This window comes from Cervus elaphus, chromosome 18 (assembly GCF_910594005.1).
Source record: "Cervus elaphus chromosome 18, mCerEla1.1, whole genome shotgun sequence".
In the NCBI taxonomy this organism is placed as follows: Eukaryota; Metazoa; Chordata; class Mammalia; order Artiodactyla; family Cervidae; genus Cervus; species Cervus elaphus.
Window position 1 is genome coordinate 28,880,647 of NC_057832.1, and position 25,220 is coordinate 28,905,866.

Below are 25,220 nucleotides of genomic sequence, written 5' to 3' on the forward strand. Positions count from 1 at the left end.
TTAATTTCTACTCCAAAGCTGAGCAATGGCTTGCGGTTATGAATTCTTAGGGGAGACATTTTTCACTTTCTTACCTTGAGCCAAGGCAGGCACATTTTACAAATCTGCCTATCCCTAAGGGAGATGTAAATATACTTTTAGGGATAGTTGTCATCATTCACCTGTTTTGTTATCTGTTTGGTTTTTGCTTTATTTTTTCTTTCCCTTACAGTAACAGTTTTCTTAAAAGTTTTTTTTTTTTTTTTTTAATCTGTAGTAACCATCTATATTATAATCACTTAAAAGATTTTATTTAAGAGAAATAACCTGGATTATTTCATTCAGTTTTGTGTTATAGCCTCATTTGAAATTGATGAGGTGAATCTGGGAATTGTTATCTTTTAGATAATTGAAATATTTAGTTTTGGATGCTCTAAATTGATGAACTTGAAATAGTTTTTTTTATAATTTCCACTAGTTTAAAACATTTTTTAGATTTCACAAATATATTTTGTTTACAGTTGAATGAGAGAGAATTTTACTTCTTTAAATAAGCCTGCTTGTTTCTATTTCTAAAATATTCTTCTGTAACTCTTTGGTGATATTATCTGCGGCTGTTCTTAAGATCTTAGAGAAAAAGCTGTTATTACTTCTTATGTCTGTGTTTGCATAGATTATCTTCTTAGGGAACATTTTTTCTAGTTTCTTTGTTGTTTAAAGACATCTTTAGGAATGATATTAGCATTAACTTTGGAGTTATCATATAGAGGGAAATTTTGTATGTATTATAGTGATATTTGTAAGTCTATAGTTTAGTATTACTTAAAACAAGATTCAATTTTTTTCTAATTTACCTGTCTGCTTTTTAGCCTAGAATTATAAGGAAGTTTTTAAGTTTTCCAGTTTAGTCCAGTGCCTTTCATCATATTCTTTCTCTCTAGTTTCTTTGTGTAAAAGTTCATTTTACAGTAGTCATATTATTCTATGAAAATTTTGAAGAAAAATTTACCCTTGTGACATACAGGATTCATGACAGACCTCAAACTTCATTTTCTCATTTCAAAATAGTATCTCACTCAGTAAAACAGTTCAAATGATCATTTGTTCTCTAAGTTTCCATTTCTGTCAAATTTGTTATGTTCCGTTAGATTATAGTGATAGCATAATTTTTAGAAAAGTAGTTTGGGGTTCTTTCATGCTAGTTGAAATGATTTCATCTTCTTTCAGAAACCCATATTGTGGGGTGTATGAATTGATATTCTGTTAGAATGATTTTATTTAAAAAAAAATTAAGACTTTACAGTATAATTAAGTGGACAGAACTTTAATCTCTTTGTCCAAGAACCATTGAAAACAAAAAATGATCAGAGCTGCTATGGATTGAAGTTCCATTTTCATTGAATAGTTTTCCTTATCCTCTGTTATTAATTTCTCTCCTTTTATACTTTATAAACATACTTTATTAATATACTTTATATCTTTATGTTTAAAAATAGCATCATGGTAGTGAGGGAGTAAAAGGGAGAAGGAAGGCATTCATGTGTTGGAATATTTGAGTAAATACTAGTGTGTTGCTGGTAATAATTTAACGTCTTTTTATCTATACTGCTAATAAATCCAAGTACCTTATTATTTTATATTTCTTCCTATTATTTGACCTTTGGCTATTTTACTTCATAACATTTTTCAAAGGTAGATAAGTCAGAAGTGGATGTGAGTATATATTTACTCTTACAAAGAATAGTTTAATAGTAATAATACGTAACATTTTCTGAGGGTTGATCATATACCAGACACTGTAGTAATCCTCCATCCTACTCCCCCTTAAAAAAATTAGTATTTAGCTATTACAACTTATGTATTACTCAGGCACAGAAACCTTCAGTAATTTACCTGTGATCTTACAGATAGTGAGTAGAATAGGAATTGCACCCAGATAGCTGAATTAAGAAGTAGTGTCTTTTCTGAGGTCTGTAGAAGAGCATACAGTTGTGGTGCAAATGGAATAGTTGTAAAAACATTTGATCATTAGATAACGTAGTTGGGAATGTGGTACTCTCATCTGGTACCAGAATGGTCATGTGTCTTTCCATAGCATAGTGTTACCTATGAGCAGCCAGACACATAGCCACCTACTGACTCTTAAAACTGAGTTCCTTCACATTCAATATTACATTTAACACTTTTTCTTTGTACTTTCAATTGGTGTGAAACTGAACTGTTGTGAACTGTTTTCCTTTTCAAGCTTGTGCAGGAGAGTTGGCAACACTCTTGTCAATCACAGTATAATGCTGTAGAAGTTAATAAAACATTTGAAGATTATTTTTTTTTTTTTTTTTTTTTATTTTTTTTTTTATTTTTTATTTTTTTTAAGATTATTTTACCTTGAGGAAATTGATATCTTAAAAAATCAAAAAGAAAAAAAATTAGAAGCTGCAAATCAATAAGTACACTGATGGCATGTGTATGTGTGAGCTGCCTTTATATGTTTATTTTATTGTTCTCTGTTTTGGTTTGTATTCTTTCTACCACATGGAGTACTGTGAAGCCCGTTGTGGGAAAAAAAGGAGTATTGAGTGAAATTGGAGAAGTGCATGGTGGCTTTCTTTACATTTTTTCCTTTCCTAACTAGTTATCCCAAATTCCCCTAAAACATTTGTCTTGTTACATCTCAACTTTTTTGATTAAGCAGTGAATATCTTTTTGATTTGTTTGCTTGGTTTGGTCACTCTTAAGACAGATGAGCCCATAGACTCAATCTTTGTGCTCTAATGCCTCTTTTGTGCAAAGCAAAGCGACTACTAGAGAATTGGCATCCACTTTCTCCTGCTGACAGGCAGTTGCTATTTATTATGACCAAAGGGTGCAACAGGGAGTAGAACACTTTGTTTAACCTACTTTATTCTTATTATTTGGATACTGAAGAAATTCATTTTTTATTTCATTCTTCTCTGATTTCCTTAATAAGAATATACAGAAGTCTGAAGGGATATATCTTGTTTTGAGACAGTAGATTTAATAAAATGTAGATACTTTTCAAAGCAAGTAGTCTCAGTATTATTTTTTCTATTAGAAATATTTTCTACCCAAAGATCATAAAAAGATTAACCAGAAAAGTTACTTGACAAAAATTATAACATTAAAGATTTAGTGTTATTTTTTTTTTCAAATGGGTTAAAAGAGCTATTTGTATAAGAATGAAAATAGTATACTTTCAGAAAATATCCTTCCAATACAAACATGGAGATTCTCTGTTTTGTATTTTAATGTTTTCTCATATTTAATTGCTAAATATCAGTGTTTCTGAAATTTAGCATTCTGAATGTTAGAATAATTTTTAAATTAAGTTTTAACTATAAATGTAATGTGAATACTTTTTTTGTTGTAAGAAATTTAAAAATCCAGTCTCTTATAACTCTTTTCCCAGAATTCCCTTTCTCCAACCCAATTCACATGCCTTGAATCTATCGTTATAAGAAGGGTATATATTTTGAACTTTGATTATTTGACATTTCTATAGGTGTATCTGTCAGAGAACAAGAAAAAAAATGATGAATGAGTCATACAGAAAAGTAGTATGGAGATGGTTCAAGACACATAGCATATAATTCAAGTATTAATAAATAAAACAGGAATGATGTGATTTTATAAAATTCTTCACATATTGTTTCCTGCTCCAGAGATAAGACTTGGTAACACTTCTTCCATTGACTCATAAATATCCCATCTCCAGTATTTCAGTGTCTTAGTAACCATTATTCTCTTTTATTACTGGGTACAAATAGGAGGAGTAAGTTTAAAGAAGGAAGAGGGTTGAAAAGCATATTTTAAGAAACTTTACCTGTTTGGTTTTTTTTTTTTTTTTATGGGTTTGTGTGCGTTGTGTGTTTTTTTTTTTTTTTTTTTATTAGTTGGAGGCTAATTACTTCACAACATTTCAGTGGGTTTTGTCATACATTGATATGAATCAGCCATAGATTTACACGTATTCCCCATCCCAATCCCCCCTCCCACCTCCCTCTCCACCCGATTCCTCTGGGTCTTCCCAGTGCACCAGGCCCGAGCACTTGTCTCATGCATCCCACCTGGGCTGGTGATCTGTTTCACCATAGATAATATACATGCTGTTCTTTTGAAACATCCCACCCTCACCTTCTCCCACAGAGTTCAAAAGTCTGTTCTGTATTTCTGTGTCTCTTTTTCTGTTTTGCATATAGGGTTATCATTACCATCTTTCTAAATTCCATACATATGTGTTAGTATGCTGTAATGTTCTTTATCTTTCTGGCTTACTTCACTCTGTATAAGGGGCTCCAGTTTCATCCATCTCATTAGGACTGATTCAAATGAATTCTTTTTAATGGCTGAGTAATATTCCATGGTGTATATGTACCACAGCTTCCTTATCCATTCATCTGCTGATGGGCATCTAGGTTGCTTCCATGTCCTGGCTGTTATAAACAGTGCTGCGATGAACATTGGGGTGCATGTGTCTCTTTCAGATCTGGTTTCCTCTGTGTGTATGCCCAGAAGTGGTATTGCTGGGTCATATGGCAGTTCTATTTCCAGTTTTTTAAGAAATCTCCACACTGTTCTCCATAGCAGCTGTACTAGTTTGCGTTCCCACCAACAGTGTAAGAGGGTTCCCTTTTCTCCACACCCTCTCCAGCATTTATTGCTTGTAGACTTTTGGATAGCAGCCATCCTGACTGGCGTGTAATGGTACCTCATTGTGGTTTTGATTTGCATTTCTCTAATAATGAGTGATGTTGAGCATCTTTTCATGTGTTTGTTAGCCATCTGTATGTCTTCTTTGGAGAAATGTCTGTTTAGTTCTTTGGCCCATTTTTTGATTGGGTCATTTATTTTTCTGGAATTGAGCCCTTGCATTCCTATATACTAACAATGAAAAAACAGAAAGAGAAATTAAGGAAACAATACCATTCACCATTGCAACAAAAAGAATAAAATACTTAGGAGTATATCTACCTAAAGAAACAAAAGACCTATACATAGAAAACTATAAAACACTGATGAAAGAAATCAAAGAGGACACAAACAGATGGAGAAACATACCGTGTTCATGGATTGGAAGAATCAATATTGTCAAAATGGCTATTCTACCCAAAGCAGTCTATAGATTCAATGCAATCCCTATCAAGCTACCAACGGTATTTTTCACAGAACTACCTGTTGTTTAGTATGTATTTAATTTTATTCATTTGCCATAGCTACCCTGTGAATTAGTTACTAATTTCATTGCCATTGCTAAATATCATTGCCAAATGAGAAACTGAGGCAGAGAGTTTAAGTTACCTATCTAAGGACATCCAGCTTCAAAGTGGTAGAACCAAGAATCAGATTTAACTACTAGCTCCTGAGCCCTTTAACTACTTTATTAGGCTGCCTTTCTAGACAAGATCCTTTCCTGGACTTTTCTTGGGCTAGAATCACAGGACCTTCATGCTTCCAGCAGCTTAGTAACTAAGGATCTGGTCCGGAGAATGGAAGGCATTCTATAAAGAATTCTGGCCTTATACCACAGGTGAGGGCCTGAATGTCAAGAAGAGATCACCATGGGTTGGAGGAGCTCTGCTGAACAGCAGAGAGACTGTTGATGAAATTATCCTGAAGCACTGAGCAGAGGGTAGGAGCTAACATTAGATAGAGAACTTCGGTGAAGACCTCAGCCTGAACATCACTGGTAGTAAGTGGGTAGAATAGTGAGTATTTGTGGGAAGGTCTACAAAGCCTGTCAGGACTGTGAAGTGGGAGCTGATGTAAAGGTCTGCAAGGCTGCAGCATCTGAAAAACCCAAGCACCTGAGCCCTGTTACTTCTTGAGAAAAACTGGCCTTCACTTTACTTATCTGCTTCAAATATGAGGTACTGTCATGAAACTGTGCAGACCAGGATATTGAGGGAAATGTGGTTTCCAGCCTGAGGCTGCATGAACACGGTGGTGGTGGTGGTGGTGGTGTGCCTGCCAGATTGACCACAGACGATCTAGCGTAGTAACCAACTGCAGCTTCATGCGGTGATACTTTGCCTGTGGTAGGTGCCATAAAAAGCAACACTTCCAGACTCCTTCCCCCACCCCATCCCTTACTCCCTTTTCTTTCCACCTTTAAATGTAAAATGACCATACTTCACATAGTGTTTTCCCTTTGATTCTTATATTACAGAAGACAATGTAATACCTTTCAACTCTGACTTTTTATTATAGTACTTTCTTTTTACTAATTTCAAATAGTTTATTTTTCCTTCTTCCACCTTTCCAGTTTGTTTCTCTGTCATTGAGCCAGAACAACTTGTAATACTGTTGACCTTGTGGGTTGCTGTTTTACTAATAAGTGATACATTTACTTTCAATCCCTTGGACTGCAAGAAGATCCATCCAGTCCATCCTAAAGGAGATCAGTCCTGGGTGTTCATTGGAAGGACTGATGTTGAAGCCGAAACTCAGATACTTTGGCCACCTCATGCGAAGAGCTGACTCACTGAAAAGACCCTGATACTGGGAAAGATTGAGGGCAGGAGGAGAAGGGGACGACAGAGGATGAGATGGTTGGATGGCATCACCGACTCAATGGACATGAGTTTGGGTGGACTCCAGGAGCTGGTGATGGACAGGGAGGCCTGGCGTGGTGCGGTTCATGGGGTCACAAAGAGTCAGACGCAACTGAACTGAACTGAACTGATCAGACAGACTGTTTTACGATTTAATAATATTCTAGTTTTAAGACTTAAGTGCTTCCTCAGATCTTTAGAGATCCCAGTAATTCTGTAGTTATTTCATCTTCTCTGATTTTGCTTATTTCCAGCTTTATCTCACATCATGTAGAGGGTAGACAGTGACTTGTAATGCATGCAACACAATTCTCAGCCTCAGTGGCTTGATCTTTAATTAATTTTGTCCTCTTGGGTAAGCTTTCAGAGTGCAGTAAAGATGAACTTTTGTTTGTAGTATATAAGAACATGAATTGATGTTACATTTTCTTCACAGTTGTCAAAATTGTAGGGAATTACCTTTTACATGAGCACTTTGGTCATATTTTTTCCTGAGGTGAATAGTTCTATATATTAAGCAGTAAAAATTGGCTACATGGATATCTAGGTCCTTCCATGTTCTGTGGTCTTTGTGACTCCTTGTCCTACTCTTGAACCATGATCAGATTAATTTTTTCAACATATATCCATTGAACAACTAATGAGGTAAGGCACTGGGCAATAGATGCTGAATGGAACACTAAAATGAAGACATGGTCTGTGTCCTCAAAGAAATATGCTGATAGAAAGTTGACCCTCAAATAATGTAATATTTTATAAACTAGAAGGTAAAGTGTCCATATGAGGGGGACATTAAATTACACTTGCAGGTAACATGCTAACAGAAATGGAAGAGGAAAGACAGAAGATTGAGATAAGCAACAAAGATGACAACTTGACTATTATTGCTGTCAATAGTAGGAAAGTATTCTACTGGCTGAGAAAGTCCTTATTTTCCACTGCTAAAAACCTTGGTATTAAAGAAGTTGAAATTTTTAAAGTAACAGCAAGCTGAACACGTGTAAAAGCTTTGGATACTTTAGCATAAAATGTAATGTAAAAATTTTGAACCACATATGGTTATCATTTAACACCTGTGTCTTTCTTACATGTTTTTATGAGTATGCATTTATGAGTATGCATTTTATGAGTATGCATTAGTAACTGCAAATTTTTAAATAAGTTAATTGGATCAAATCTTAATAGCTAATGTTAGTACAGATTTACTTATCAATTAAAATTATTGATGATAAATGAGTTAAAGCACCTTCAGCAAAAAGTCTCTTAATATTTCAGTTACTTAATTTTTTCATATAAATAGATATGAACATTTTTTTAGGATAGCTCATTTCTCTTTAAATTATTCCTGTGTTAAGGAAATTTTGATCATTACTATATTGATTGAAGAGGTTTTTTTTTTGAACTTAAATACCTTTCTTGTATTTATTTAGTTGAAAATATCTTATATTTGTTATGACTTCTAATTATGCTTGGGAAAATAACCAACCATTGAAACTGTAATGGTATTTTCCTCTCTAGGACAATTTCTTTGTAGCGTTATTTCCTTTAAAAGATAAATGGTACAAAATCAAATTCTTGAGTGTTTTAGATAGCCTCGAAACCTGAAAGATAGCATGGTGTGTGGTGGAAAGTTCCTGGACATGGTAGATTAGAATTCTAGTCCATAGTCTGCCAGTAACCCTTTGTGTGACCTTGAATAAGTAATTTACTTATCTTGTTTGCACTCATTATCCTCATTTATAAAATAGATGATAGGCAATCTTTCCTAGAACCAAAAGTCTCTTTCTAAATTTCACAATTGTATTTATTTTCTATCCATAAGACTGTTTATAGGAGGGTTAAAATATACACATTGACATTCAAATAATCTGGAAATTTTGGTGGTATTTTGTAACTATTTTAGAGTTTTTAGTTCTGTTTTATTTTTAAAGATCACATTTGTTGGTAACCTTTATCTTTTCCCTTTCTGGCAGTTACCTTTGTAACTGTCTCCTTCTGAAAAAATTGTGTGAATGATTCCAAGAAAGTGGGTCACCAGATGTATAGGATAACTTATTTTCATGATTTTATTTTAAAAAAAATTTTTAAGTTCTCCTTTTGTTTCATTTCCAAGGTAACATTTGATTTTTTTACTTAGCCAGGTTTATATTGACTTCTTCATGATATTAACTTTCCAGAGATAAAATACGAAGAACAACAGAATAACTCTATAAACACTTTATGAACTTAACACTGACACACTTTTTGCCCTATTACTGGTCTAAGGCTGGGTAGGCAAGAGTGAGGCGGGTGCCGAAGGGAAGAATACAGTCAGGTTATCTCACTAATTAAATTTTGAGGATTCTTATTCAGTTTATTTTTAAAGAAAGGAGTGAATAGTTTTAAAAATAAACTCTTTGCCTTTCATTGTGTTTGTAATTTATTTTTAAATCTAAGACTGTCTTCTCACAACCTTCAGCTACCTTGTAAAATATTTCTGATACACTGTCTTCCATATAGTCACATATATCATATAATTTCTTAAATATTTTCTCTTAGACCTTTTTCCTCCAGTTCTAATGTGAGTTTTTTTTTTTTTTTTAATGTTAACCTTGAACTCTGTTTCATCATCATCCTGGGAATTCTTTTCACCTTTGAAAGATGAAATTTCCTGTTCCTTGCATTTCAGTTTTGTTTTTTTTTTTTTTCACTTAGTCCCTTAACTTGATGGGGCAACTCTTTCAATGACTTATTGAGTTAAGATTAATAAGAGGTAAGTTTTTTGAGATCTTATATGTCTAAAAATAAATATTTTAATGTATTTCATTACTTATTTGGCTGTGTATAAAATACTACATATTTTTTCTTAAGTATTACTTGACTGACTCCTGGCTCCTAGTATTGCTTTCTGCATTTCTTTTTTTCCTTCTCTTGAAACTCTTAAGATTTTCTCTTTCTCATTTAGGATGACCATGTACTTTCATTGTTTCTTTTAATAGCAAATTTCTTTAAAAAACAGCAAGTATTCTTATTTCATGATTACAAAAACTTCTTTTATATCCTTATGAATATTATAATTTTTAGTTTTTTTCTGTATTCTGCATTGGGTTTCCTCATTTCTATTCATGTTCATCTTTTTCATGTTGAAGCTTTCAGATGCCTAGGAATCTTTGGAGTCATCCACTCATATTTTGTTTTAAAAAAGGTAATTAAGTTCCTGTAGGGCTGGTGAGCCCATTGTTTCCCCCAAAGGTTGATTTTATGATCACAGGGCTTTTTCTTTGGAAACTCCCTAAATGTCAGTATCTATAGCTTTTTTCCACATTAATTCAGTAGAGGTAGTCTCTCATCTCCTCATTGATAGGTGTAATTTTGACTGTCAGGATCTTGGAAAGGTGAGGAGAGAGGGGCTAAGGGCCTCATGGTTTAGAAAGCAGAATTGCATTAGTGCTTCCTGGTTTATGTTTGCTACCTCATTGCTTCCTTCTCTGTGCCTGAAAACCCCTTGTACAGAGTCTCTGGTTCTTTTTCTCCAGAGAATACACCTCCTGTGTCCTATGGGAGAGGGGTAATCTCTTGACTACACAGAAAGGAAGTGAAATCCTTATATCTTCATATTACTGAAGTATCATCCAAAGTAGCATTTTATTTCTTAATCTTTTTTTTAACTTACATATTTTTAATTGAAGGATAATTGCTTTACAACGTGGTGTTGGTTGCTGCCATACATCAGCGTGAATCAGCCATCCTTAAATGTATGTCCCCTCTCTCTTGAATTTTCCTCTGACCTCCGACCCCATCTCACCCCTTTAGGTTATCACAGAGCCCCGGGTTGAGTTCCGCGAGTCATATAGCACATTCCCACTGGCTATCTCTTTTACATTGGTAGTGTATGTGTTTCCATGCCACTCTCTCCATTCGTCCCACTCTCTTACCTGCCCTGTGTCCACAAGTCTGTTCTCTGTGTCTGCGTCTCCACTGCTGCCCTGCAAATGAGGTCATCAGTACCATCTTTCTAGATTCCATATTTATGCATTAATATGTGATACTTGTTTTTCTCTTTCTGACTTACTTCACTCTGTATACTAGGTTCTAGGTTTATCCACCTCATTACAACTGACTCAAATGTGTTCCTTTTTATGGCGGAGTAATATTCCATTGTATGTATTCACCACAGCTTCTTTATCCATTCATCTGTTGATGGACATCTAGGTTGCTTCCATGTCCTAGCTATTGTAAATAGTGCTGCAGTGAACACTGGGGTAAATGTGTCTTTTTAAATTATGGTTTCCTCAGTAGTGTGACTGTTGGGTCATATGGTAGTTTTATTCCTAGTTTTTTAAGGAATCTCCATACTGTCTTTCATAGTGACTGTATCAATTTATGTTCCCACCAACAGTACAACAGGGTTCCCTTTTCTCTACACCCTCTCCAGCATTTATTATTTGTAGAATTTTTTATCATGGCCATTGTGATTGGTGTGAGATGATATCTTACTGTAGGTTCTCTAATAATGAGCAATGTTGAGCATCCTTTCATGTGTTTATTAGCCATCTATAGGTTCTTTGGAGAAATGTCAGTTTAGATCTTCTGCCCACTTTCTGATTGGATTGTTTTTCTGGTATTGAGTTGCATGAGCGGGTTGTATATTTTGGTAATTAATCCTTTCTCAGTTGTTTCATTTGTTATTATTTTCTCCCATTCTGAGAGTTGTCTTTTCACCTTGTTTATAGTTTGCTGTGCAAAAGCTTTTAAGTTTAATGAGATCCCACTTGTTTGTATTTATTTCCACTACTCTAGGAGGTAGGTCATAGGGATATTGCTGTGATTTATGTCATAGAGTGTTCCGCCTGTGTTTCCTCTAAGAGTTATATACTTTCTGATCTTTCATTTAGATCTTTACTCCATTTTGAGTTTATCTTTGTGTATGGTATTAGGCAGTGTTCTAATTACATTTTTTAAAGTGTAGCTGTCTGGTTTTCCTAGCACCACTGATTGAAGAGACTATCTTTTCTCCATTGTATATTCTTGCTTCCTTTGTCAAAGATAAGGTACCCATAGGTGCTTGGGTTTATCTCTGGACTTTTATCTCATTCCATTGGTCTATAGTTCTGTTTTTGTGCCAGTACCATATGTCTTGATGACTTTAGCTTTGTAGTATAGTTTGAAGTCAGGAAGGCTGATTCCTCTAGCAAAATTCTTCTTTCTCGAAATTGCTTTGGCTATTCAGGGTCTTATGTGTTTCCATATGAATTGTGAAATATTTTGTTCTTATTGTGAAAAATGCCATTGGTTATTTGATAGGGATTGCATTGAATCCAAAGATTGCATTTGGTAGTATAGTCATTTTCACAGTATTGATTCTTCCAACCCAGAAACATGGAATGTCTCTCCATCTGTTTATGTCATCTTTGATTTCCTTCATTAGCATCTTATAGTTTCTGTATATAAGCTCTTTTGTCTCTTAGGTAGGTTCATTCCTCAGCGTTTTATTCTTTTTGTTGCAGTGATATATGGGACTGATTCCTTATTTTCGCTTTCAGATTTTTCATTGTCAGTGTGTAGGAATGCAAGTGATTTCTGTGTATTAATTTTATATCCTGTGACTTTACTTAAAGTTCATTGATTAGCTCTAGTAATTTCCTGATAGTATCTTTTGGGTTTTCTATGTATAATATTATGTTGTCTGCAAATAGAGTTTTACTTCTTCATTTCTGATCTGGATTCCTTTTATTTCTTCTCTGACTGCCTTAGCTAGGACTTCCAAAACTGTGTTGAGTAAGAGTGTTGAGAGGGAGCATCCTTGTCTTGTTCCTGATCTTAGAGGAAATGCTTTTAGTTTTTCACCATTGAGAATAATAGTATGCGAGTTTATGTGATTGTAATATACTTAGGGGTTTATTTTTCAAGTGTTACTACTGTTAAATGCCCCATTTCCATCTGTAGAATGAGAGCTTTAATAAGCTCATTAAGTGTGTACATTTGATTTCCACAGTGTTATAGGCAGAATAATTCCCCTATCCCCACAAAGATGTCCATGTCCTAATCCCCAGAGCATTTTTATGTGTTACCTTGGCAAAAGGGGCTTTGCAGATATAATTAAAGTTATGGATCATGAGATGGGAAGATTAAACAATATTATATGGGCTCAATCTTTTGTTGACCATGATGGCTACTCCATTTCTTCTAAGGGGTTCTTGCCCATAGTAGTAGTCATAATGGTCATCTGAGTTAAATTCACCTAATCCAGTTCACTGATTCCTAAAATGTTGATGTTCACTCTTGCCATCTCCTGTGTGATTACTTCTAATTTGCCTTGATTCATGGACCTAACAGTCCAGGTTCCTGTGCAATATTGCTCTTTATAGCATTGGACTTTACTTCCATCACCAGTCATGTCCACAACTGGGTGTTGGTTTTGGTTTGGCTCTGTCTCTTCATTCTTTCTGGAGTTATGTCTCCACTGATCTGTAGCATATGGGGCACCTATTGACCTAGGGAGTTCATCTTTCAGTGTCCTATCTTTTTCATTTTCATATTGTTCATGGGGTTCTCAAGGCAAGAATACTGAAGTGGTTTGCTATTCCCTTCTCCAGTGGACCATGTTTTGTCAGAACTCTCCACCATGACCCATCCATCTTGGATGGCCCTACATGGCCTGACTCACGGTTTCATTGAATTAGACAAGGCTGTGGTCCATGTGATCAGTTTGGTTAGTTTTCTGTGATTGTGGTTTTCCTTCTGTCTGCCCTCTGATGGAAAAGAATAAGAGGTTTATGGAAGTTTCCTGATGGGAGAGACTGACTGAGGAGGAAACTGGGTCTTGTTCTGATGGGCGGGGCCATGCTCAGTAAATCTTTAATCCAATTTTCTGATGGTGGGCGGGGGCTATGTTCCCTTCCTGTTATTTGACCTGAGGCCAAAATGTGGAGGTAATGAAGATAATGGGGACCCCCTTCAGAAGGTCCCATGCGTGCGATGCTGCACTCAGTGCCCCTGACCCTGCAGCGGGCCGCCGACCCATGCCTCTGCCAGAGACTCCTGGACACTCACGGGCAAGTCTGGGTCAGTCTCTGGTGGGAGATCGTGGCATCTGGCCCCATCACTTCATGGCAAATAGGTGGGGAAACAGTGGAAACAGAGAATTTTATTGTCTTGGGCTCCACAATCACTGTGGATAGTGACTGTAGCCATGAAATTAAAAGACACTTGCTCCTTGGAAGAAAAGTTATGACAAACCTAGACAGCATATTAAAAAGCAGAGACATTACTTTGCCAACAAAGCTCCGTCTAGTCAAAGCTATGGTTTTTCCAGTGGTCATGTATGGATATGCTGCTGCTGCTGTTGCTAAGTCGCTTCAGTCGTGTCCGACTCTGTGCGGCCCCATAGACGTCAGCCCACCAGGCTCCCCCGTCCCTGGGATTCTCCAGGCAAGAACACTGGAGTGGGTTGCCATTTCCTTCTCCAATGTGTGAAAGTGAAAAGTGAAAGTGAAGTCTCTCAGTCATGTCCAACTCGTAGTGACCCCATGAACTGCAGCCCACCAGGCTCCTTCGTTCATGGGATTTTCTAGGCAAGAGTACTGGAGTGGCTTGCCATTGCCTTCTCTGATGGATTTGAGAGTTGGACTATAAAGAAAGCTGAGCACCGAAGAATTGATGCTTTTGAACTGTGGTGTTGGAGAAGACTTTTGAGAGTCCCTTGGACTGCAAGGAGATTAGACCAGTCAATCGTAAAGGAAATCCTGAATATTCATTGGAAGGACTGATGCTGAAGCTGAAATTCCAATACTTTGGCCATCTGATGCGAAGAATTTGACTCATTGGAAATGACCCTGCTGTTAGGAAAGATTGAAGGCAGGAGGAGAAGGGGACAAGAGAGGATGAGATGGTTGGAAGGCATCACAAACTCGATAGATGGGAGTTTGAGCAAGCTCTGGGAGTTAGTGTTGGACAGGGCAGCCTGGTGTGCTGCAATCCATGGGGTAGTAAAGAGTTGGACATGGCTGAACTGAAAGTAAGAGGGAGATGTGACTGTAGACTATGAGTCAGAGATGTACAGCCTTTGTAGATGAAGGGGCCAAAGAATGCTGGCAGTCTCTTGGAGATAGAAAAGCAAGCAAAGTGATTCTCTTCCTAGAATCTCCAGAAAGGAATGCAGCCTGCCAACACCTTGATTTTAGCCCAGGAACACTTAGGGTATGTCATTGTGGTTTTGATACGCATTTCTTTGTTTGCTAATGACACTGTTGATATTTTAAAAGAAAAAGAAATGATGCAGCCCCTTCTACTTTTCTGTTATCTGTTTTCTACTACTAGTGCAAAAATGACGTTGTAGTTGGACTCCTAAACAAATGAAAAGTGACAGATTATAGATCTGTTGTAAAGCATTATTAATCTGTGTCATTATTGCCATTATCCCTCAATTTTAGCTCTTATGATCTAAGAAAGTAAAACTTAATGTGATAGTGTGATGAAGTTCTGGAAAAGTACTCTGAGGAGTAATTAGTTGAAAGATTATTCCCATAAAGTTATTTGATTTTGCTGCCCTTGTTACTTTATAATTTTTTTTTTTTGGTATGTTTATTAGCTTAACAGATGAATGAACAGAGACTCTTTACATAATAAAGACCTGTTCATTTATCTTTAAATATTTAAACTTCTATTACCTGAATGCTAGGATGTTTGGATAGTAAAACTGGAACTGATAATTAGAACTGTCTTATATGGAACATTCTGCCTTGTTATCTGGAATAACCGTGGCTTTTCTGCATTGAGTAGAGATTATATGAAATAATATTTGATTTTAATTTTAAGATTCATGTATATGAAATAATCATGATTAAAAGTAAATTAATGTGCCCTCAGTATGTTGTGGGTTTCTTTTCTACATTTCTAATCCAATTACCATCTTTATTCTCACAGTTACTTAGCAACCTGGGTATCTAGGTACCTCATGCCTTCATTACAATTCCAGTATCTTTCCCACCTCCTTTGTTATTTTAGTAATGTGTTTGCTGCTGTCCTTGATTCTTTTTTCTTGCCTATCTGAACTCTTTCTTTTTCCATTCTTTCCTGAGGTCACCGGTGTCACATGTAAGTGTGTTCCTTCGAGAATGATTTTTTTCCAATTTTGTTAGGCATTTTCTCCATACCCATCTTTAAGGTGAATGTAGTTTTATATCAACTTTGTATCATTATTAAGAGTATAAATTATGGCTGACTTGAATTTTAGAAGAGTTTTGATTAAAGATTTGCACAGTGTGTGACTTCATTTTTATGCTTCACCTTCGTTGCCCTTTCCAAATTTATAATTATACATTTAATTATCTGTTCTGAACCCAAATGGACAGAGGCTGTCCTGTTCACCGCTGTGTGTTTGTTACCTATTACAGTAGGTACTTAGTGTGTGTTTTACCAGTGAGTCCTTTTCCACTTTTGCTATGTATCAGAAGCTTATTATACTTTGAAAGTCTTTTCCCTAGCCCTTAATTGTTAGGAAGGGAGTTAGTTTGTTTCTCCTTGTATGTCTTAATCATATTTCTTTGGTGAAACTATAGAATTACTCGAAAGGCAGCCTTCCCTTTAAGTATCTTGTTATTTAGACATTTTCTCTGCATTTTTTTTTTTAATGTAGAAACTTTTCACTTGCTTTTAGGCAAGGAAATTACTTTTGAAGAAAATATAAATTAGCTTACCCGTGTTCCTTTTGAAGTTACTTTAAAATTGATGTTTGTACTTTTTGGCATATTTTCTAATAACTTTAATGTAACTTGAAAGCTTTCATATTTTCTTTTCGTTTTCTATACACTCTGTGTCATCTGGTGACTTTTCATCTTTTATACAAGTGCCACAGGGGCTTGTTGGGACTATCTCTCCATCCTCTGACACACAATGTATCATCTTCTTCTCTCTTTGAAGTTGTCAGATCTTTCTTTCTGTCTCATACATTTTCATATTGTTTTATGTATCTCCTTTTTTGGAAAGATAAATGCAGTAAAATGTCAAAGTACTTTTTAGCAGCTTTGACTGAAGCCATGTTTATTTCAGAATTCACCTTTTTAGATCATTATTCTAGAAATAGACTTAAACACAGTTAATCTGTTTTCCATTTCACTTAACAAATCAGTAGTCTGTTATAAGTGGCAAGCTTCATTTGAAAGATAATCAAATATCTGAGAGTCTGCTTTTGTTTGTTTTTAAAATAGTTTTACACATACACATATGTTTTATGTCTGTTGTATAGTCTATTTTAACAGAAAATTTTAAAATCTGGAATATGTTTTTCATACATACAATTTTTAGATGCTAGTTAGTAGAAATAATAGAAACATTGGATTCAGCCCTATTGAAATGACTAAAGGCAACTAGGCATTCCTTGCCCAAGTCTTAATTTGTTATCTTATGCTAATGATTTTGATTAATTAATATAGTTCTGGGAAGAAAGGATTATGTACCTGGGCTTTAGATATCAGAGTTATTTCTTAGTTTATTATCACACCCAAGGCGACCTCTGAAGTACTAAACAGATTATATAATCTGTGTGTCTGTTGTAGATCCTTAGAAGAAACCTAGGCAAAAAATTTTTTGGTGAACTAAACCATGCTTAATTCACCTTGGCTACTTGGAAGAGAGCCACTGCGGGTGTCCTTATGTCAAGTAATCATGTTCAGAACCCACAGGCTGCTGTTACGCTTTTTGCCTTTTGGAAATTCATCATTTTTATTTATTTCCAGGTGTATGAAATAAAGAGAACAGGACTAGGTGGAGCTTCAGGACTTTCCTTATTTTGAATATGCCATTACCTATGAGAAGGGTGTTACAGAAACATTTGTTATATAAAATGTAGCTTTTATTTTACCTTTTTAGGCTTGTGGTTATTTTATTTATAGTGTTAAGTGAAACTAGTCATGATATTCTTTTTATTTTCCACCTATTTTCCCAACCTGGTTAATATAAATTAGGTAAAAATAAACTCTAGTCAGTTGACAAGAAGGGAAAACACTCATTTTTGGTGATCACCATTCCATCTGTTGTATGCCTATAGCCAACAGAAACAGATGGTGCTTTGTTCACACATTGTTTATGTGTATAACATTTTTCTTTTGAATATTTTATGAGTTTTAATATATGATTGTTTTTAATGTATTTTTTAATTGGAAAACAAATACTTATTTTTAAGGGAAAAAAAATATATGCTGTATATGTATTTCATTGAAGCATTTTGAACAGTGCAAGACAGCCCTGACATTTATTCCTCAGCATAAATCTGAAGCTATTTCAGCGTGACAGAGGTTTTTCAAGGTTTAATTGTCCCAATTAACATTGAATTTTGAATTTTGTTAATAAATAAGCATTTTATCTTTTTATATATAAATTACATAGGAAGGCATTCTTCGTTTTGTCTAACCACATGTGGCTTATTTATTGTCATCTGTGTAAATGATGATTTGTCATCAAAAAGGTGTGTCAAACAGAGAAATCAGTGCACAAATGACTATGTGAAATCCATCTTAATGATGTCAAAGATGTTGAGACACTGTCTTTTAGTTTTAAATTTAGTTCATTTGTGAAGTGAGTCATTCTAACCTTGGGAAAATAATCGTACATCGGACTTAATTATAAATTAAAATAACCCAGGATTAATTTAATTAATTAAAATTTGTTACATGTTTATTAGTCCAAATGAGTGAAGTTACTGAAATATTTATTTCAGATGAATGTGCTATTAAAATGATGCTTATAGCTACAAATGTTTTATTCTTTCCTAACTTAGATACATTGTCTCTAATATTATGCCACTCTTTGTGGGTGTTTTTATTAACTCCTGTTTTCAAGTAAATGTGTCAAAGACGGATAGAGCCAGGTCTGGCTGAGCTGATCTAAGCAGCTCAGAAAGTCAGTGTTCCCTGAGCAAATAAAGTTCTTCAAAAACAACAAAGAAGAAAAACATAGGAGCGTGTTAAGATTTGGAATGATTTTCAAACTTTCATTTACTTTTAAGAGTGTAATAATTGAAAAGGAAGCACAATTTGGAAATAACCTTTCAATCATTTGGAACATCTAGACAATATATCTGTGTTAAGATCTAAAGCACATACTTGTTAAGTAATTTTTTTCCTTCTCCCATGCACTATGTTCTCCCTTCTGCTTTATCTTGTTTCTCTCTTAAAGTAGTGTCAGGCTCAATGTATACCATGAAATGACCACCTGGTTATGAATACTTATGTACATCTAAGATGCGGCAAGCTCTTGGATTATTTAAACTTGTTGGATGAGGCAAACTTTTTGTTTTTCCTGTCATTTCTCCTCCTTTTTAACTCCCCTTACGTTTTTGATTCACTAAAGATACCATGTTTAACACATTTTGTCTGTTATGTTTGTAGACTGGCGTGAGTTACAACAGTTACAGTTGCTGGCACGTCGTTAAAACTAGGGGGAAAACCCACTACTCTCAGTATTTTCTTGGCTGAGGGACTTGATATTGTGAAGCATTCTGTTTGGATTAAATCCTCTTATTTTTAACTTTTGGAAATGCTAGTTATATTTGCTAAAGAAGCTTGCTATAAGTCACTTTGGTAACGGATCATGTTAGTCATTGTATGTATGGGGTACCAAATCGGGTGGAACATAGAGTCAGCTTGAGGTATTGAGGTCTCCTCTCCTTTGGGTAGATTTGTCTCTTTTGTCTCATTTACGTGTTTCAAAATGTAAGAACTTCATTTAGACGTCAGAGTGTTAGTTTATTTAACTATCAAGTGAGAATAAGACATTTGCTTTCTTTTGATAGTTTTACTCATCTCTATGTGGGATTAAATTATTAATCTTGGATTTATCATGCAAGAAAAATCACTGAATTGAGAGTTGTGAGACCTGGGTTTGAAGTTCACCTTCAGTCAGTTATCAGCTGTGTGATCACAGCTGATCAAGTTACTTCTGTGACCTGCTTTCTCAGAATTCTAAGATGCTATAATTTGATGTTGCTAGTAACAACCTTGTTTTTCTGGCTAGAAATTATTTATGTTGGTTTCTTGTATTTAGTTATTTAAAATTACTACAGGAATACATAAATGATTACCTTCTTGTAATATATACACTTAAGTTAAAATGACTTAGATAATTATAAATGTTTATTCACTTAAAAATACTACTTTCATAAAATATAAAACAGAATTTATAAATGTAGAGATATGTAACTGTGGTTGTGAGATAGGATCAGTGTGGCATTATGCTTTATGATGGTAATTGCAGCAGACTTGTGATCTCCAAAGAAGGTTTAGTTTCAGGACCAGGAACCAGGCTTGATCACTCAGGAGCTTTTGTGTAGCAGAGTTTTATTAAAGTATAAAAAGGGAGAGAAAGTTTTTGACATAGACATCAGAAAGGGGAAGGATAGTGCATCCAACTCACTAATCTTATCAAGGCCTTATATACTTTTACCAGACCGGCTCCCACAGCATACATCTTAAATTAACAGGGTTAGAACTAACAATAGAAAGGTCTCACCAGACCCACTCCCACAATATGCCACAATATATGTCTTAAGATAACAAGATTAGTCACAAGGTTCTTGTTAAGGAGAAACATGTCCTTGAGCAAGATAGATTGTTATATTGACTAAGACAAAGCTATGTAGGAAAAAAATCTTTGTCCTTTTCTCCTCCTTGAGAGCCCCAGACGCCTTTCTCCTCAAGGGCCCTGGACCCCTTCCTCCTTGAGGGCCCTGGACTTCTTACCAACCTACCTAAAGATTAGCTCTTTCATAGGTATGTAAAGCTTCCAATTGATGGAATCAAACCAGATGTTTGAAAATTTGAAGTATTAATCAGAAATGGTAAATAATTATATATTTTTAAAAGAACTGCGAACATGAACTTGGAGAATTGATATATATACTTTAAAAATTAAATCAATGAGTAGATGATTCAAAAACTAGATGACTCAACAAAAGATGGGTTGAATGAAGAGAAATATGGAAATGTGTGAAGGCCTTTGAACATTCTTTAGATGTTCATAGAAATAAAATAAGTAATTTTTATATTTTTCCTTTGATAGTGGTGATTAATTTTGATCACCTTATTGAAATGGCTCTATGCATAATTTTTGCAAATTGAAAATAGATTATTAGAGAAGGGAACAATAATTTATCCTTTTTGTCAGTGTTATTTGTATTATCTGGTGTATTCATTTGTAGTTTCAATCCAAATACTTATATTTGTTTTATTTTAAACAAATTTATTGAATTTCTATGTAATATGCATTATATTTAGTTTGATTGGGTCTGTAAAGATGAATATGACATGGTCCTTATCAGTTTTGGGAGAAATTGTGTATGGGGACAGAATTTGAAGCATAAAAGGAAGGAATGCCGTAGAAGGGAAAGATGACTATACAAAGAGCTAGCCGTTAAGGTTTTAATTAGAACTTGGGAAAGTGTTGTCAATATTAAAGGCTATTTTCAAACTTTAATGTGTGTATGACTGACTTGAGGATCTTGTGAAAAGACAAGTTCTAATTCAGTGTGTTGTTGTGGGCATGAGATTCTTCATTTCTAACTAACTCCCAGTGGATGCCAGTGCTTATGAACCATGATTCATATTTTGAGAAGCAAGGCTTAGTACTAATTCTTTGGAATTAAAATTAGATGTATGTGCGCTCAGTCACCCAGTCATGTCCAATGTGGACTGCATTTGAAACCTTTCCCTGAGTACCTTACTTTTTCTTCCTAATTTCTTCTATAATATAATCAAAATATACTGATCGACAGTATAAATGTAATTGAATATGTTGTCTTTAAATTTACTTATTTTAAATGACTGATTTAGTTAACTCTTGCTTATCTGTTGTTCAGTTGCCCAGTTGTGTCAGACTCTTTGTAATCCCATGGACTGCAGCTGGCCAGGCTTCCCTGTCCTTCACTATGTCCCTGAGTTTGCTCAAACTCATACCCATTGAGTCAATGATACCATTCAACTATCTCATCCTCTGTTGCCCCCTTCTCCTCGAGGGGCAGATTAAACAGGATGTAGTTGGCCAGGGTACTAAATAACAAGTGACTTGGTACTCTGGAAAATTGAAATGACAGTAATTTAGAATTGTTTGGTGTCTACTATAACTTGGGAATAATGTTCCTTGATCTCAGCAGTCAGACAAAGTAATTTTTGAAAGCAGTTCCTCCTTTCTCTTCATTCTCTCTTAAGAACAGTGATCTTCACATGAGAATTATAAATCTCCAGAGTCTGTGCTACATGGGTCAAGATTTTTAACATATGGGCTGCAAATACTATTGTACTTGTATTACTTTAAAACATACGAATGTTGTCTTTGACATGGTAAATGTATTCTGAAATACAGGGTATAAATTTTAAGAATTTTAAATAAATAAGCTCAAGTCACCTATACCATGTTTTAGTTAATTTTATTTTAACTGGATTGGGAGACATCTGAGACCTTTGCCTCCCACTTGTTTCATAGCTATTAAAAATTGATTCTTTGTTACTCAGACATGTTTGTGCAGCACACAAACATACACACACACACAGAGGCATACAATAGATGTAGTGTGAGTCCAGGTTTAGCTCTAGAAGTCATATATGGTAAGTTATGAAAGTTTAAATGTTCTTCATAAATCATCATAGTATGACATCTATGGTGTTCATAAATCTTCAAGCTAATTTTGTAGCTTATTTTTCTTTTTAGATATTTTTTATTTAAAAGTAAAGCACTGTTACTGTAGGCTGTACTTAATTTGTCATATTTTTATTTTCTGTGATATAAATTGTAACAAAGTGCAATAGAGCAAGTACTGCATTAATTAGAAGTGCTGCTAACTTTCCAAGTGCTTAACCTAAACAGTAACATTTAACCGAGAAAATTTATTTTTACTGTTAATTAAACATTGGATATTTTTGTGGATTTTTCTTTCTTTCTTTCTTTTCTTTTAGAGAACCAGAGGACGAAAACGAAGCTTCATTCCTGAGGAAGAAAAACATGAGGTTGGAATAAGTTAAGCATATTTTGCATAGTTTAAACTTTGAGAAACTTCCTTGCTTAAAATTATTTCTGTTTTCCTCATATCGTGATTTTATATTTTGTTTCTTCCATGTATGACAGGAAAGAGTTCCTAGAGAGAGAAGACAAAGGCAGTCTGTGTTACAAAAGAAGCCCAAGGCTGAAGATTTACGAACTGAATGTGCAACTTGCAAGGGAACTGGAGACAATGAAAATCTTGTCAGGTAAGCTGGATGCTGAGACTTTGTCTTTAGGGGATTAAGGTTCCATCCTAATCATTCTTTCATCACAGACATAATGGGGGGAAAAATCACAGTATAGGACCTTTCTTAAAATCTTATTTAGTGAAAAAAGTACATCAGAAATAAGTTTCATCCAATGTGCTACACATGGTTATTCTCTGGATTTAGATATAGTTAAGAGTGATAGTCTGGATTTTGAACAAAAGAGAATTAATTTTCCCTCGACATGAGAAGTTGACTATGTTCTATATATAGATAGAGGCCACAAAAATAATTTGATCTATACTCTTTGAGCTAAGGTTATTATGTTTTATCTTATAAAGCAATAAAATTACTGAGTTTTGTTAGCATATAAAAGTTGGTAAGTTTTTTAGCAGTAATGACAAGAAATACTTTTTATTGACACGAGCTTTGTTAGTACTTTTTCATTTTTCAAAAAAAATGTGTTAAATGCTTCTCTCTTATGAAATAAAGAAAGGTGAAAAGATGGCCTAGATAGATATTTTTTGTTTTCTGTTTTGTTTTCTTCTTTGTTTCTTTGTTTTGTTTTGTTACTTTTTTTTTTTTTTTTAATCAGACATAATCTAATCAGGAATCTCAGGTGATATGGCATAGTGGCTATTCCTGAGGGTTCAGAAACTGCTAATTTTAGCCCTTTGCCTCTCTTGCTGAAATGATGAAATTGTGCTGCTTTCAGTGAGATGAAGCAGTGGGTGGGTGATAAAAAGGAGACCTCATCTAAAAAGAGGTATCCTCTTTCAAAGGACGGAGTCACAAAGAATTTTTTAGTATGTTATGGGAGCACTTTCTGATTTCCTTCAAACATTGTCTTTTGATAAACCCCTGACTAATTTATGGCATAGAAATTAAATGATTCAAAAATTATTAGTTAATGTGTATTAATACCTTTATAAGATTTTAAATATTTGCTTCCAAAATGATGTCATTTATTTGTCATTAGAAGTATAATTTGCTTGTTTTAATTTCTTAAATTAAAGGCATGTGGTTTTAGATTTCATGACTTCTTTATGCCATCATTGAGATAGAAAAAGTATAAATTCCAGTGAAGAAATAAAAAATGCTTCAGCAAACTTGAAAAAGTCTGTATTATTAGACCACTGTTTTTTGAAATAGTTTATGTAGAATATCATGAGAGCTTTCCTGGAGATTAAGCTTGTTTAAGTTTAGGGTAAATTAGTTGCAGTATCAGAAGAGACCCATGAATAATTCTCATCACAACATGATTTTCTGATTTATATAAAAAAAGAAATCCCAAGCATAAGCATAACATACTGGAATGCATAAAACAACAAATAAATAAAAGAAAAAATGTAAAAGCACTCTTACATAATGAACAAAAATTCAGTCTAGAAGAAAATACCCTTGGGGGTTGAGAGTGGCATTGTGGGGCATGATTATTTGGAAGCAATAGTTAAGAGAGCTGGTTATTCTTTTTATAACTATTAAAATCTATGTAAATATCTACATCCTATCTATTTTTTTAAGATAGTAGACTGATGCAGGCCTTTTTGCTATAGACTCTATATGTTTTTGTCAGGTTTTTATTTTATTTATTGGGTCATGTATTTGAAAAAAAGAACCTAAGAAGTAAATACAATTTTCATCTTAAAAACCACTTTATAACAAGAGTATCTCCAGGACAATATTTTATAGTTGTCTTAAAAAAGAAAAAATAAGTATCATCTTTCTTTGATTCTTGATAAACATTTTTTACTATTATTAGCCTTTCCTCTCATTTATTTAATCAGTTCCTATTATAAAATTTTCATCCTCATTTGCATTATTATAACATTCCAGTGTCGGATTTTTGTGAAAGCCTTCTGGAAGGTAAAGATATTTTTGTTAATCTAGAAATGATGGATATACAAATCTTCTTCCTTAGTGTTGCCTTGTTAAGCAGATAATATTAGATTTTCTGCAATGATTTTAGAGGTAATGAAGAGGGAATTAAGTGTTTTATAAACATTATATCTTAATAATGCTCTGAGAACAAAATAAGCTGGATATAAAGCCTTGCCATAAAATGTTTTATAGTTCTAATGTGATTGTTCTTTAAAAATACATATATATATTTTATCTATATTTTATATACACATACACACACATTTAGTTTAAGCACATTGCTCTTGGGTTAAAGAAGAATTTTATGTAGAATTTCATGTGTTTAAAGAGGTATGCTTATAAGCCAGTATCTACCATTTCCCCTAAGATCTCTCTTATTTTGTAATTGGTACCATCATTGTTTGCAAACCCCTCTCCCCAAAACCCACACTTTTATGATTAAGTTGCATCTTAAATATGTACACATGCTATTTTTTTAACTTTACTTTTAAGACATTTTAAATTAACCTTTTATTTCCCTGAAGATATATTTCAGTGCTTGGTCATATTATTTATTATATATGTTTATTAAGTCCTC

The 25,220-nt window shown here is 34.3% G+C and overlaps 1 protein-coding gene across 14 annotated transcripts in view; it reads left to right on the top strand.

The window, feature by feature from the left end:
* Nucleotides 1-25,220, top strand: part of PHF14 (PHD finger protein 14) — a 203,732-nt gene that overhangs the window by 68,365 nt on the left and 110,147 nt on the right. For all 14 annotated transcript variants that reach the window (XR_006335056.1, XR_006335055.1, XM_043873421.1 and 11 more), the window contains exons 15-16: nucleotides 22,472-22,522; nucleotides 22,641-22,762. Coding sequence is in view for 12 of the 14 variants with exons in the window: in XM_043873421.1 (XP_043729356.1) it covers nucleotides 22,472-22,522; nucleotides 22,641-22,762 (173 nt within the window). In the remaining 2 variants the exon portion in view is untranslated. The remainder of the gene's footprint in view (nucleotides 1-22,471; nucleotides 22,523-22,640; nucleotides 22,763-25,220) is intronic.